Source organism: Mastomys coucha, unplaced genomic scaffold (assembly GCF_008632895.1).
Source record: "Mastomys coucha isolate ucsf_1 unplaced genomic scaffold, UCSF_Mcou_1 pScaffold15, whole genome shotgun sequence".
In the NCBI taxonomy this organism is placed as follows: domain Eukaryota; kingdom Metazoa; phylum Chordata; class Mammalia; order Rodentia; family Muridae; genus Mastomys; species Mastomys coucha.
This window is the reverse complement of record NW_022196897.1, coordinates 77,522,848-77,537,610: the sequence shown is the minus strand read 5'-3', so window position 1 is coordinate 77,537,610 and position 14,763 is coordinate 77,522,848. Positions and strand designations below refer to the sequence as shown.

General features: G+C 47.3%; 1 protein-coding gene across 3 annotated transcripts in view; it reads right to left on the bottom strand.

Moving 5' to 3' along the window:
* The window catches only part of Lrp4 (LDL receptor related protein 4), a 56,835-nt gene extending 47,870 nt beyond the window's left edge, over positions 1-8,965 (bottom strand). For 2 of the 3 annotated variants that reach the window (XM_031371011.1, XM_031371012.1), the window contains exon 1: positions 8,685-8,965. In XM_031371011.1, the coding sequence (XP_031226871.1) occupies positions 8,685-8,736 (52 nt within the window). In that variant the 5' untranslated portion in view covers positions 8,737-8,965. The remainder of the gene's footprint in view (positions 1-8,684) is intronic. The other variant, XM_031371013.1, reaches the window with a different exon arrangement.
* Positions 8,966-14,763: the final 5,798 nt, after the last annotated feature.

Below are 14,763 nucleotides of genomic sequence, written 5' to 3'. Positions count from 1 at the left end.
AAGTAGTAGGCAGTGGGCAGCAGGAGATCAGGAAATGGAGCTTTTCTTAACACTGCCCTACCTGGACATATTTGGCTCAAGCTGAGCTGGAAGTCCTTGCCCTTTGTCCCTTTGTATTACCCACTCACCAAGCCTAAGCTTCTTGGATGTTGAAATTGTGTGCCAGACAGTTCTTGTGTTCATAGTCACAGTGCATGCCCAGTGCTAAGTATATCAGATGAACAGGACAAGTTTATTAAATGGATGGGCAATGTGTACTTGAGTCTTGTGAGAGCTGGGGGGTTAAGGCAGGAGAGAGGCCCAGAACAGTAAACATAAAAGTAGCTGATTCCCTACATAACCAGGACTCAAGAGAACTTTGCTTCTCTTTCCCAATACACTTCCTGGTTCTACTCAGGTGAAGTTTGCTTCCTCTGGACTCCTTTCCTCACTCTGTCTCAGGCTGTGGAGCTGACGTGTCCTGACAGGCTTATTTCTGTCCAATGGTGAACCTTGCCTGTCTGATTCCTTGTCAATCCACTCAAAACGGACACACTAGATAGACAATTACAGATAGAATTACAGATAGAACTCTGATGTTCAGGCATTCCCCTCACCACCATCACTTTAAAAAAAAACACATTTATTATCTATTTATTTTGTGCGCATGTGCCACACACACACACACACACACACACACACACACACACGCATGCAAGCTAGCGTGCACGCGCGTGCGCACACACACACACACACACACACACACGCGTACACTTGCGCACCCCTGCATGCATGCACACGCACGTGCGCACACGCACGTGCATGCACACACATACATACATACACACACGCGCACACACACACACACACACACACACACACACACACTGAGGGGAGGCCAAAGGAAGGCATTGATTCTTCTGGAACTAAAGTTACCAACTGCTGGGACTGCTGGGAATCCAACCCGGGTCATCTTCAAGAACAATAAATGCTCTTAATCTCTGAGCCACGTCTCCATCCTCATAAAATAAAATTTTAATATTCAGCACCCAAAGTTATAAGGCAGAAATATATAACATTAAGATCATGAGAATGGGCTGGAGAGGTGGCTCAGCGATTAAGAGCACTGACTGTTCTTCCAGAGGTCCTGAGTTCAATTCCCAGCAACCACATGGTGGCTCACAACCATCTGTAATGGGATCTGATGCCCTCTTCTGGAGTGTCTGAAGACAGTGGCAGTGTACTCAACAGTGTACTCTTATACATAAAATAAAAAATGAATCTAAAAAAAAAAAAGACCATGGGAACAATACTTCCCAGTGTACAAATTCTGTTCCTTCTGGTTCCCCAGCAGTTCATCTATTTATATTTTAGTTTTCATCAGGAAAAATGGAACAAAACTCATAGCACATATGTTTTGAGAAATATGTAATTTCTGAGAGATACTTGGCATAATGCCTTCTGCATGCTATGTATCTTTTTATTTTTGTCTTTAAGACAGAGTCTTGAACTTGTGATCTCTCTAACTCAGCCTTCCAAATGTTAGGATTACAGGTGACACCACTACACTGGGGAAGCAGCTCTGCTATATGCTAAGTGTCCATAAATGATAGATATGAGGGCTAAGCTATGTAGGACAGTGGCAGAGTGAGTGCTTAGCACACTCAAGGCCTGGGTTTAACCCCCAGTTTCCATACAAGTAAATAATAAAATAAGGCAGGTGCAGTGTCATGCACTTGTAAACACAGCTACTAAGAAAACAGAGGCAGCAAGATCCCTTGAGTCTAGGATGCGGGAGCCAGGCTGGACGATATAGTGAGATCTGGCCCTTAAAATTATAAGTAAGTGGGATGTGGAGATGAGTCGGTGGGTCTAGTGCTTGCTACCAAAGCATGAGGTTGGATCTGTAGCATTCATGGCAAAAGCCAGGTACAGTGTTATGTACTTGTATGTGCTAAGAGGGCAGAGTAAATTTGCTCCCTGGGACATACATGGCTGAAGGAATGAACTAACGTCATTCCATTCCATGCACAATACACAAATGTTTAAAAAAAAAAAAGTAACTAAATCCCAAAGAGGTCAATCCAATTGTAAATTTTTCCAACCTAGATCTTCTGGGACGACTGAGACTTAAAATATTCTGTTTGGAGAACTGGAGAAAAGGTTCAGCCATTAAGAGCATTGGCTGTTCTTTCAGATGACCAGTGCTGTATTCTCAGCATCTGCGTGGAAATTAACCACCTCCATAACTCCAGTTCTCACCTCCTCAGACATCTGCATTCATGTGGTCTATAGACCAATCTACATAAAAAGAATGTTTACAAGAACTCCAAATTCTTGTTCTGAGAGACAGTATGTGTTGGGGTATAGTGTTTCCATCTTAGACTCTGGGTTCAAATCCTGATGCTGCTACTCAGTGGCTATGTCACAGCAAACTGCTCTAAGCTTCAGTTTCCCATAGAAAAAACTGGATTGATGACAGTACCTGGCTCCTAACTGCTTATCACCGTATCAACAATGCAGCCAAACTCTCTAGAGTACATTTGTATTTCTTAGACTGCATGCCCCAGTTTGTCGTACAGAAGCAGTCAGGAGAGACAAGTAGAACCTCTCTTTTGCAGAGGACCATTTAAAGTAGTGGTTTTGAACCCGTGGGCCACGATCCCTTTGAGGAGCCTAGGGACCCTAAGATCATTGGGAAACACTGATATTTTGTAGCAATGAGATAATTTTTATGGTGGCGGGGGTCACCACAACATGAGGAACTGTGTTAAAGGGTTGCAGCTTTAGGGAACTGCTGATTTAAAGCCTTTGACTTTTACTGTCTCACTCAGTCTCTTTAGTAGAAACTTCTTGCTTCTAGTACCTGGTGTGAGGAAAATGAAAGGAAGAGGGACTCTGTTACAGTCAAGCCAACCTAAAATTTCTCTTGTCCTCACCCATGCCCACAAGATCATAGCAGTTGCACTCCTTAGGCTGGGGCCATGAGATAGCACCCCCGCAGCGCCCCCCCCCCCACTCCCCGAAGGCCTGACAGGAAGTGGAGCTGCTGGGCTGTGATCCCAGGAGACACTGACAACCTCAGAAGCAGCTTTACTCCACGTGCTAATCAGGTGTCTCTCTCTAATACCCTAGTCTATACCTGCCTGGCCTTACACCAGAGAAGGGGAGAAGATCCCTCCCAGTCCCCCCAAAGGCACTGCCTGGAGTCTGGAGCTCCGTGGCTGCAGAAAATCTCCGGTAATAAATTATGCAGCAGCACCTTTGTGCCACTGCCTCTCAGCCAGATGGAAGGTTTGCCCTAGTCTTTTGTTTCCTGGCTTGGCTTGATACTTAGATCCTTAGCTCTGTACAGAGGTGAGGGGGAGCTCCCATAGGCCAAGTCAGGGCTTGCTTCGAATCCCAGCCAGGCTTTCTCCAGCTGGGGCGCAGGCAGCGCCCCTCCCTCCTCACTCTCACCTGAATGGTGGAGGAGCGGGCGTCAGAAATAGCTGACAGTCCATCCACTCATCTGCGGGTCACAGATGGGAATGCCTACGTGCCCTGAAAGAATGAAGTCTGCTCCGATGGGCGGAAGAGGTGCCCAGAGGCACCTGGGATGTTTGCTTCTTGCTAAATCAAAAAGACACAACAGAAAATAGACCGCCAGGAAACTAAAAGAATCAGCTCTTCTTGCCGGCTGCTCTGGGTTACGGTCAACTTTCTGCAGTTCCCAGAAACATCACAACACTGGCACCAACTTAAAAGGAAGAAACAAAGAGACAACAGGAGTCAAACTTTGGGGTGGAAGAGCTGGGGGTTGGGGGATGAGTCTGAGGCTGGAGACCCACATCAATTATCGTGCACACTGACAGCACTCCTGATTGAAGACTCTGGCTGTGAAGGAAGCAGGCTCGCAACAGCCCAGCCCCCAAATTGAGGCAATTACTACCTCTAGAGCTCTGGGGCCCCTGACTCCTTACTAGGGCCAGTGGGAGGGACAGGTTGGAATTCTAAACTGTTCCAACTACAAGAGACCTCAGCGACCCCTCTCACCCTGGGTCACAGCGATCTTAGGGTAAAAAGTTGTAGGGCTCACTCCTGACCTCACAACAAGGATGTGCTCAAGGGAGTTCCTCTCTCTCCCTTGGCCCTCTCCCCTAGCTTCCTTCATAATGTAATAAACCTCCTTTCTGGAAACGTGGACAGGAGGGAACTATGATTAGGTTTCACTAGGTTTTCAAGAAGGAAAAAGAAAGGACAAGGTGTTTCACAGAGAAAAAGAAACCAGTTAAAAAGAATGAAGGACCAAGCCGGGCAGTGGTGGCGCACGCCTTTAATCCCAGCACTTGGGAGGCAGAGGCAGGTGGATTTCTGAGTTCGAGGCCAGCCTGGTCTACAGAGTGAGATCTAGGACAGCCGAGGCTACACAGAGAAACCCTGTCTTGAAAAACAAAAACAAACAAACAAAAAGAATGAAGGACCAAGCCCCCTTTATCATATGAGACACTGCAGTAGAACTTATCTGGCTCCCATATTTCAAACCCCAAAGCCATCCCTGATCGACTTAGGCAATCTTACTAATGAACAGCTGACATTTATCTAGGCCTATAGCTACATAGCAGCTGTCAGGCTCTGTGCTGGATGACTTGAACGTTCTATCACAGTCTCTCTTAATTTTCACAGCACGAAAATGTCACAGGTGAAAATATATCGCCACTCCCCTCCCCAGTGCTAGAAGAGCCCCAAGGTAAGAGCCAGTGTATTTTCATGAATTCACCTAGAAGTATCAAAACCAGGTGCCGAACCCAAGTCTTCGTGTGCTTTCTCAAATACTGAGCTAGGTATGCAGGCTGTTTAGAGCTTGACAGGATGTCTGCTGAGTGGATGGACAGGAACCTGTGTACAACACTCAGCTTGGGCAGTGCTCCTGAGTATCCTGGGGAGAATGAGCCTGATCACACTAGCTCTAAGCCACAGGGACAGTGACAAGCATAGGTGATCATCAGTGCTGTTTTTAGGGCCAAACTCAGGCTCTCCCAACTAAATCTCAGCACCTAGTCTTTCTTAGGACACTCACTAGGCTGAGGAGAGAAAGTCATTCACTATTGGGAAGAAGATTGGGCCACCAGGATTCATACAGCCTGGGACTCACATGCCCCATGTCTAGGCATCTGTGACAAAACATGGTTACACTCTACCAAAGAATGTAGAGAAGGTGGATAGCGGCTGACCAAAGACATGGAACTTTACTTTAGATTTGAGATCTGGTCATGTAATGAAACAAGATACATTTTTAGTCTCTGAAATTTTTCTGTCCTCATTCTTGAACCCCTTTGTTATCTCTGTAAGCAGCAGTAACACCCATCACCCTTCATCTTAGGGACCAACATTAGCAGTTAGACTGTAGGAGGCCTATGCAAAGAGCTACAAAGCATCCGCCCTCTGTGACCTCCTGTGTCCTTTGCTGGCATGGAAGATGAGCATGCCCAACGTGCTTTGTGTCAGACAGGGCCTGACTAAGTTCCCCTGCACCTGTTATTCTTAATACTAGGTGCCAGTCCCAAAGATGTCATCTGATATCCAACAGGGGACAGAAGAGGAAATCCAGAATCAGTGAGAAGCCAAGCATCTTGCACAGAGTCCCAAGAGATCAAGGGCAATGTCACTCAAGTGCCATGACAACCATAGTCACAACAACAACCGCATGGAAATAAGACCAGTCTCAAGTTAAATTATTTTGAACTCATCTAAAGAAACTTTTATATCTACCCAAGCAAGCACTCCCAGGCAGAATTGTCAGTGTTCATTTCCCTAGAAAAGACTTCCATGTGAAGTGGTTTACACACACTCCAGTCATAACCCACAGGATGAAAATACCCATGGCTATTACCAGCCATTACGTTTCCTTACAAAAATCTTAAAATTTAAAACACAAGAGCATTTGTTATTGTTGTTGTTGTTAGCTTTAGTTTTTTGAGACAGAGTCTTACAAAGCCCAAGCTAGCCTTGAACTCACAAGGTATCTGAAAATAACCTTGAACTTCTAAACCCCTTGCTTTCACCTACTAAGTGCTGGGCAGTGAAATAGGTTTTTGTGTGTTTTATTTGTTTGATTGTTTGTTTTTGAGAAAAGGGTCTTGTTGTCTAGTCTGGAATGACTTCAAACTACACACAGCCCAGACTGGCTTCACCCTTGCTTAACTCCTCTTGCCTCAGTCTCCCGAGTGCAGACATAAGCCACCATGCTTAGCCAGTGGCTGTGCACCACATGTGTGGAATACTTGAAGAGGCCAGAAGAGGGCGTCAGATTCCCTGGAACCAAAGTTACACAGCCGAGAGCTGCCAAGTAGGTGGTGGGAATGAAACCCAGGTCCTCTGGAGGAACCTGCAGTGCTTTAACCGCTGAGCCTTGTCTCCAGTCACATTCTTCTAAATTCTGAACAGTGGATTGTGTGATCTAGGCTAACACCAAGTGGAGAGGCTCTAGGGAAATCCTGTGAGGACCAATAAAATCTAAACAAACATCTTGGTCTGGTGTTGAATTCACTCCTAACCGAGGCTGTCTGTGTAACACACAGCAGCTTTTCAGAAGCACCTCTTCCGGACCTAAACTTAGTACTGCGGATCTTACTGGGATTTGTGGGTAGCAGTGGTTAGAGACTCTGTAACTGCTCTATCTCATTGTGACTGTGCCTTCTATAGGTCTCCAAGGATGGCTCAGTATTAAGCCCTGCAAAGTGCAAATTTTTCCTACACCATATGCACAGGAAGTCTCAACTTAGAAATTTCTATTAGACGTTTCCCTTTAAAAATGAACCTAAACTAGCCACCAAAAACCCTCTAATTTTTTTTTTCCTGCAAAACATTAAGAATCCACGATTCTCTGTCCCTGTTCTCACCCCCATCCTCCATTGCATATGTAATGTACGTAATTTTGACAGCAGCTCTGGAGCAGTGAATTCCTCTTGGCCAGTCTCAGTCCGGAACCTTCCAGCTCCCCCTTCCCTGGGGCAGAAGGCGACAATCTCCTCTTTGGCTTTGTTGGTATCCGTTTTAGCCCCCACCCCACCCCCCCTTTTCCTAGTGCCTAGCTATTTCCCTTGATCTTTTTCAAAACTTCCTCCAGGGGGCCGAGAGGAAAGTTCCATCCCCTTCCCTTGAAACCCGAAGGGGGGAAACCCCCCAAAAGCATAGCGGTCCCTTTAAGGGGCCCATGTGGTGGGAAGAACAGTTACATTCCTACCCCAGTAGGGCTGCTGTCCCAACACGCCGAAGAGGCTACAAATAACCTTCGAGGAGAGAGCCGGGGAGGGGGAGAACGAGGCGCGAAGAGGAACGTGGGTCGGCCAGGCTACCACTCCGAGAGAAAGGACTCGCTTGGCGCTAGAGACCACATGGAAAAAGCCACTGAAAACCCACGAGCAGTTTAAATAACAGACACCAGAACTCTGTTTTGGATTCGGGAGCTAAAACAATCTTTAAAACAAGTGCCCAGACAGCTCCACACCCTGCCAGGCAAGTTCCGAAATCTGCACTTTCCACACGAGCTCCTCCACGTGAAAGAAAGAACCCGTGAATCGCCAGGGTCTGCAAACCGCTCTTTCTGAACCCCACCCCCTCGTCCCACAGCCTGGGGAATCGAAGAACTGGATCTCCCCCACGTGGAAAAGCCGGCGGGTGATTATAGTTGGAGTTCAAAGATCGATCTTTGATCTTTGGGCACAAACTCAGAGGCAGCTGCTAAATCTCAGGGTGCACCCACGTTCCCAAGCGGCTGCAGAGAGGCAGATTCCACTGCAGTCCTAAGTAGACACAACAGTTGCGTCCGGGCACCGAACACGTTATTAATAAGGAGCAGATGAAGCAGCAGTGCGGCTGCCATCCGCCCAGCTCCCCGGAGGCCAAGGCCCCACTGCACGGGTCGAGAGGCTGCCTCTGGAAGTTCCCTAAGAACGCGCCCCTGCGCTTTACCCGGGCCAGGACCGATCTGCGGGAGCCTTTCAGCAGTTTCTTCCCAAAGTTCCTCCCCAACCTCTTTTCCATCGCTGTTCCCCACCCCTCCCTTGGGGAGGATCCGGGGCAGGAAGCTGATTGGCCGCAGCCAGGAGAGGGAACCCAAAACTCCACTTAGGGGAGATGCTGCAAGCAAATATGAACCAAGGACCCTCAGAGAGAACAGGGTTTGGAGTCCGAGGAATTGCTCCCCAAGTCCATGAATCCTGGGTGCTCAAGTAACGCAGACTCAGCTGGGCCCCTCTCTGCAATCCACCCAAGATCCCCTCAGACTCTGGAAAGAGAACTGTTTACAATTTATGGGTTTAGCGACCATCCTCCCCGCCTTCCTTTCTTTGCACACATTCATTCGCACGCACTAGGGACACAGAAGCCCTGCCTTAACCTGAAAGGGAACCAGCCCCTGGCTGGTTAAAGAGTAGCGAAGGAAGGCGAGAGGGCGTCTTGGGTCTTCTTTCACCCGGCCCAGACTACAGCAGGGACAAGTCCCTCCACCGCTGTCCCCTCTCGTGCTGGAAGAGCTGCGGGGGTCTCCTATTGCTTTCCTCCGCACACTCTGCCTGGGTTACTGCTCGAAGTGAGCTCGAGGGTGGGACTTCAGGCCCCAGCCTGCGCGGTCCCACTCCCAGGAGGCGAGTCTTGCAGCGACCAGTCTCAGGGACAAACTTTCTTGGTGGCCCGGTCGGTGCGGGCGCTGCGACGCCGCTTACCGTGTGCGCAGAGCAGGGCGCCAAGCAGCAGCGCGTCCCACCACCGCCTCATGGTGCTGCGGCCGCCGCCCGCGCTCCCTGCCGGCCCGGGGGTCCCGCGGGCTCCCGAGGGACGCCGGGGCCGAGAGAATCAGCGGAGGGTTTCCCCGGGGTGAAAAGCGTCCCCGGTCCAGCTCGGCCAGCGCGCCCTGCAAGTCGCCCTCCGGGCTGCTGCTGCCTCCAGTACTGCCGGAGTTGAAGCCGCCCCGCCAGGGGACCGGGAGGGGGTGTCCCGAGCCTGGCCGCCCCGCCTCCCGCGCCTCGGCCCCCGCCACCACCACCGCGCCTGGTCCCGCCCCCGGCTCTAGCCCGGCCCCTTCCCGCCCTCTGCCCTCGCCCCCCAGTCCCAGGACCCCACCCGCCAGTGCCTCCTGCGCTTGCCCTAGCTCCTACTCAGCCTGCCCTAACATTCCTAGCCTTCCGGAGAGAGCCCCTTATCTGTCCCCATTACTGCGACTCAAATATCCCCAGCTTAAACAGAAAATTATCCTACTGGCAACCCTCATACCGGGTTCATTCTCGTTCCACACCAGGGAGGAGCACCCTTGCTGACCCAAGTCGCCTGGGCGTGACCCCGGCCCCCCTACCAGCTCCAACTCCAGACTTTATTGTAATGTTTCAAAAATATGCAAGGCTTGCTAGAGCATAATTCTCTCGGCCTTTATTGACATCAAACAAGGGACATCAGGGGGCCTACAGTGCTGTGTCTCAACTAGTGTTCTCGCTGTCAAAAATCCCTATTCTGAAGTTTTTCTTCTTGTACCCCGGCCCTTCCCCCGGTCTAGGCAGTGTTGTTCTAGGACTAAATAATTCAGCGACCTCCCCTTTTCATTTACTCATTTCCTGAGGTAAGCTTGTCTGGGTCCTTTCTCCATGTCCAGATTTGGCCCAGACAATCTCGGTTCCTTACTGTCTGTAAACGAGAGCGTTGGTAGCTCTTTACCATCCTTGATTTTCTGATCCTGGCAAGAAAGGGGTATAGGGTAAGGAAATAAGTCCATACTTAGAGTTGCACTCTCCCAAGACCTCAGCCTTCCTTCAGCTTCTGTTTGTAGGGCTTCCCAGCACTACGAAACGTCTGGATTACTACATAAACTTCTAATTCACTCTCGATGTTATCTCTGTGGCTTCCCCCTCACCCACCCCTCTGTATACTAGTAGGTATTCGTTCATTTTGCTGCCTGCTGTGTTCCCAGGTTGTTTTATTGTTTTTTGCTTACACCGCCCTCCCTCCCCCCCCAACTTTCTTAGGGCCTGATATATTACTTTCCCCTTGGACCTGGCGTGCCAACATTGTTTGGCTTTCATTCATCTTATCCTGGACTTAGCTGGAAGAGAAGTAATTTGGTACAGTGCAAAGTGGATATTAGGCAATATCTCCAAATGGATAGGTTGACATTTCATCCTTGCTTGTTTTCCATTTTTCAAAATTTTCGTTTTAAATTGCCGTCTTTGACCAAAGCTAACATTAAGCATACTTTGTGAAAGCTACAATAACTGGAAAATGTGATATTAATTTAGTCCGTGCTTTAAGCTGTTCCTCCCTTCCCCTCACCCCTGAAATCTTTGCCTATCTATAGATGGCAACTTGGTTGAACCAAGTTTGTGCATCCTCATGGTAACTAATGCCTAGATATTTTCTAGCTGTGTAATTCTTCCTGGAACCTGAAGGCGGCAGTAAAATCAGATGAGGTTTACATGGTTTGTGTGGGAGCTTGGGAAAGAGTGGATTTGTCTGGCTTGTGTGTCGAGGTCAGTCACTTTAGCCTGATGTTGAAGGAGAGAAACATGAAGGCCGATTCTTCAGCTGCCCCCTACCTTTCTGCTTAGGCCTTGGGATTTCAATACATGCTGCTTAGAAAGACTGGCTTTTTAAACCTATGAGAAAGATCTTGTGATTCTGGAGACCATATTATGTTCCAAGTGACTACCAGGGAGGTGAGATGTGATATAATGAATACACTTGTGTCCCCTCCCCCCCAAAAAGTCCAGGACAGATATTCCCCATACTTTCAATGTCAGGGGATTAAGATGAACAGTTTCCACTCTGTATGCAAAGGAGAGGTTCCTCTCCAGAGGATTGGTTTGTGTCATTTTCCTGGGATTGGAAAGGAAGCAGGGGACTGGCAGTCCCTGTCTGACAGAGAGAGAGAGAGAGAGAGAGAGAGAGAGAGAGAGAGAGAGAGACAGAAAGAGACAGAGAGACAGAGAGAGACAGACAGAGACAGAGACAGAGAGACAGACAGAGACAGAGAGAGAAACAGAGAGACAGAGAGACAGAGACAGAGAGACAGACAGAGACAGGACAGAGACACAGGCAGAGAGAGACAGACAGAGACAGAGACAGAGAGACAGAGAGAGAGACAGAGAGACAGAGAAAGAGAGAGAAACTGCATTTTCAATGTGCATCCCCAGTCTTTTGCCGTGCTTCAGCACAGTACTGGTGTCCAGAGCCATCCTTGGCCCCTGGGAATCCCTGGGAATATCAATGGGTAGAAACTAACTTTGCATAGTCCCTGCCTGGGTCACCCCCTAGGGTGAGTTAAGTCTTGGCTGTCAGAAACTGTTCTTATGCCAGGAGGAGTAAACCATATTTATTTTTACCAGGCCTCTTAGACTTTCTTGTTTGGAGTGAGAGATCCTGAAAACCATGCCAGAATGGGCTGTTTGTCTCCCCTTATTGTCCTTTGGGACATGCCCCTAGAAAATTGGTAGGGAACTGCCAATTCCCGAGGGGTCTCAGAGGCGTTGGTTTCCTCAGAAACACCAGCCCCTTTCCTTCATCCTTCTAGGACAATCCAGGGAGCTGAACTTCCATGATCATAATATTGCCTTGCACCACACCATCACTAATGACCCTTTCAAAGGAAACATGGTGGGGGGGAGGTGCTACAGAAACAAGCTAGAAGGGGGCACAGTTTTGATCCAACTGGGGCAGGAGAATTCTTGTAACCTAGGCATCACTCAACAATTTAATTTCTAAGTGCAATTCTTCTAAAAGTGATAAAAGCTTGAAGCTTCACATCTTAAGATGCTAAATCAGGAGTGACTTTGCAAGCATGGGGTAGCAGCTGTGGGCATTTTTGAAAGTGGGTACCATTGGCATCTCGTGGGTTAAGTGAAGCCAAGTTTGCTGGTAAACATCCTATAATGAACAAGATACACCCCAATAAGAAAGAATTGCCAGCCTAACTAGTAAGTGGTGCTGAGCTTGGGAAACTTCTTTATAAGATTGAGAATTCGAATGCACAAATGAGCCTCCTCATCTTTGTGAATGCACTATTTTATTGAAGCAATACAAATGGAGGGGGAAAGTCCTGGACTTTTTCTCCAAGTGCTCTGGGTCTGATGGCTTATGCCTGTTATCTCAGCACTAGGGAGGCTGATGCAAGAGGACTTGCAAATTGATGGCTGATCTGTGCTACGAAGCAAGCTCTTAGGTTAGCCTGGACTCCAGTATAAAATGCTAAGAGGCTGGTCCTATGACTATTTACCTTAGGCCTATTTCATATTCATTCCCACAGTATCTATTCACTAAGGATGGCTTATGTCAAGTACTGTGGAGACAGTGGTGAACAGATATATTGGGGTCTCTGGAATTTATAATCTCATGGTCCCAAAGGCTTTGTTTGCAATATAAGAATGATCCCAGAGATGAATTTAAAGTTAAATAATAGAGGGATCAAAGGAAAACACAGGGTTCTATGACACAGAGACCTGGCTTAGATTTGGAGGTTAGAATGACCTAAAGTGTCATCAGAGAGGCTGAGGATATGGTAGAGCACTCGTCTAGCATTCACGATGCACTGGATTAGATCACAACAACAAAGAGGAAAAGGAAGAAGGAGTCGTTGGGTTATGAAAAGCTGAGGTTGGCTTCCTGGGGCAGAAGAAACAATATATGCAAAGGCCCAGAGCCAGAGAAAGATCCTTAGAACTTATGGAAAAGTATCACAGGTTTCAGAAATAGCTCAGTGGCTAAGAACACTGGCTGCTCTTTTAAGGATCTAGGTTTAATTCCCAGCACCTACACGGCAGCTCATAATCATCTATAACTCCAATCCTAGGAGAGCCAATGCTCTCTTCTGGCTTCCATGTGCACCAGGCATGCACTTAGTGTATGGACTTACATGCAGGCAAAACACTCATACACATAGAAATAATTTTTGAAAAAAAAATTGAAAAAAGTATCATAAACATAAAAATGGCAAAACTTTTATTTATGTTTGGGGAAGTGTTGTCTAGTTTTTTTATTTGTTTTTTTTTTTTAAATCAATTTGACACAAACTAGAATTACTTGGGAAGAGGGAACTTTTTTTTTCTTTTTTAGTTAATGATTGATGAGGAGGGCCCAGCCTCTATGGGTGGTGTCGCTCTGGAGAGGTAGTCCTGAGTTATATAAGAAAGCAGAGTGAGCCAGCCCATAAGCAGTGTTCTGTTTTTCTGTGGGCTCAGCTCTAGTTTCTGTCATGAGTTCCTGGTTTTGCTTCCTTCAATGGTTGATTGTAATCTGTAAGCCAAAGAAACTCTTTGGTCACCAAATAGGTTTTGGTCAGAGTTTTATTTCAACAACAGAAAGCAAACTAGGCAGAGGCATCTACTAGATACTGGAGAGCAGTGGACTTATCAGAGGGCAGTATTTCTTCAGCCATCTACTCTTATGTTAGTTTGGTTTTGGGTTAGTAGGGGTCTCATATAGCACCTACTTGTTGAATTCTTCATGAAATCGAAGATGACTTTGAACTCCTAACTTTCCTGCCTCCACCTCCCGAGAGTGCTAGGATTACAGACATGTGCCACCATGTCCAATTTCAGCTTCTGTGCTTTCTGGCATCGTTTCCAGAGCCCGCATTTTTTCCCCCTAGCTCAGCAGTGAAACTCGAGCCAGGACCTGGGGCATATGGCTGATTTTATACCCGGGCCTAACTTGGGGCACACCCTGAAAGGTGGGATTTTGCAGAACATTTTTATCTCCTGTAAGCTTGATATTCAAACACCTGACACAGATAGCTAGAGCCTTTGCAGAGAGGAGCTTGCTTGTTGTCACTGCAGAGATAAACGCAGAGTGGTAGGTAACTAGACCAATCAAGTGCTTGTTCAATAGCAAACACAAGTCAAACATCCACATAAATGGTCTCTGTTTCCATGTACGGCCCTTCAGGATTTATGCTCTGTGAAGCAACCATAGTGATTTCCTTAAAAAAAATAACTCTAGTCATGCCATGTCCAAAAACCCTTCCCTTTCTCCTGCCTTTCAAAGTTCTTCACTGATCTCTCTCTGTTATTCCCCTCACTCGTTGTGTTCTGCCCACGATGCCATTCCTTCAACTCTGAAGCAGGCCATCATTGCTGCCATAGAAACTTTGCATGTGCTGTGAATTCTCCTTCACATGCTGTCTCCCTGGATGCATCCTCTGGTTAGCCTTAGTTCATCGTTACAAACTCAGAGATACTTCCTGTTGTCACCATAAAGTTGCCTGGGCCCCACCCACTCGACACCCTTATTTCTGCAGCTGCAGCACTTAGCAGTCTTGGAAATAAGGCTTGTTTGTTGTTTCATGCTTATTGTCTCCTCCCAAGCTACTGAATAATTAGCTCTAATGGTGTAGGGTATTATTTATTTTATTCTCTACTATCTTAAAATTCTGCCTGCCACATATGGCTCAACACTTCTTTTTAGATAAACGAATAAAAGCCAGATGGCCTGCCAAGTATGGGAAAAGGCAGAGCTGAGTAAGACAGGATTCCTAACTTCAAAGATGCTCAGGAACCTGATGAAGAGGAAGATCTTGTGGTGGAAGCATGCACACAGGCCATAAAAACAGAGAGGAGGCCATCCGTGAGTGTGAAGTAGCTGGATATTGAATATGGGGGATATTTTTGCTGGGTAAAGAAGGGAGATATAATCCAGATATGAGAGATGGCATAAACAGAACCAAAAAGAATCAAAAGTGTCTGCCACATTTGAAGATTAGTCCATAATCTTTTGTGGCTAGGGAAAACCAAAGCAGAGATCTTAATCAGCTATTGCTAAAAAAAA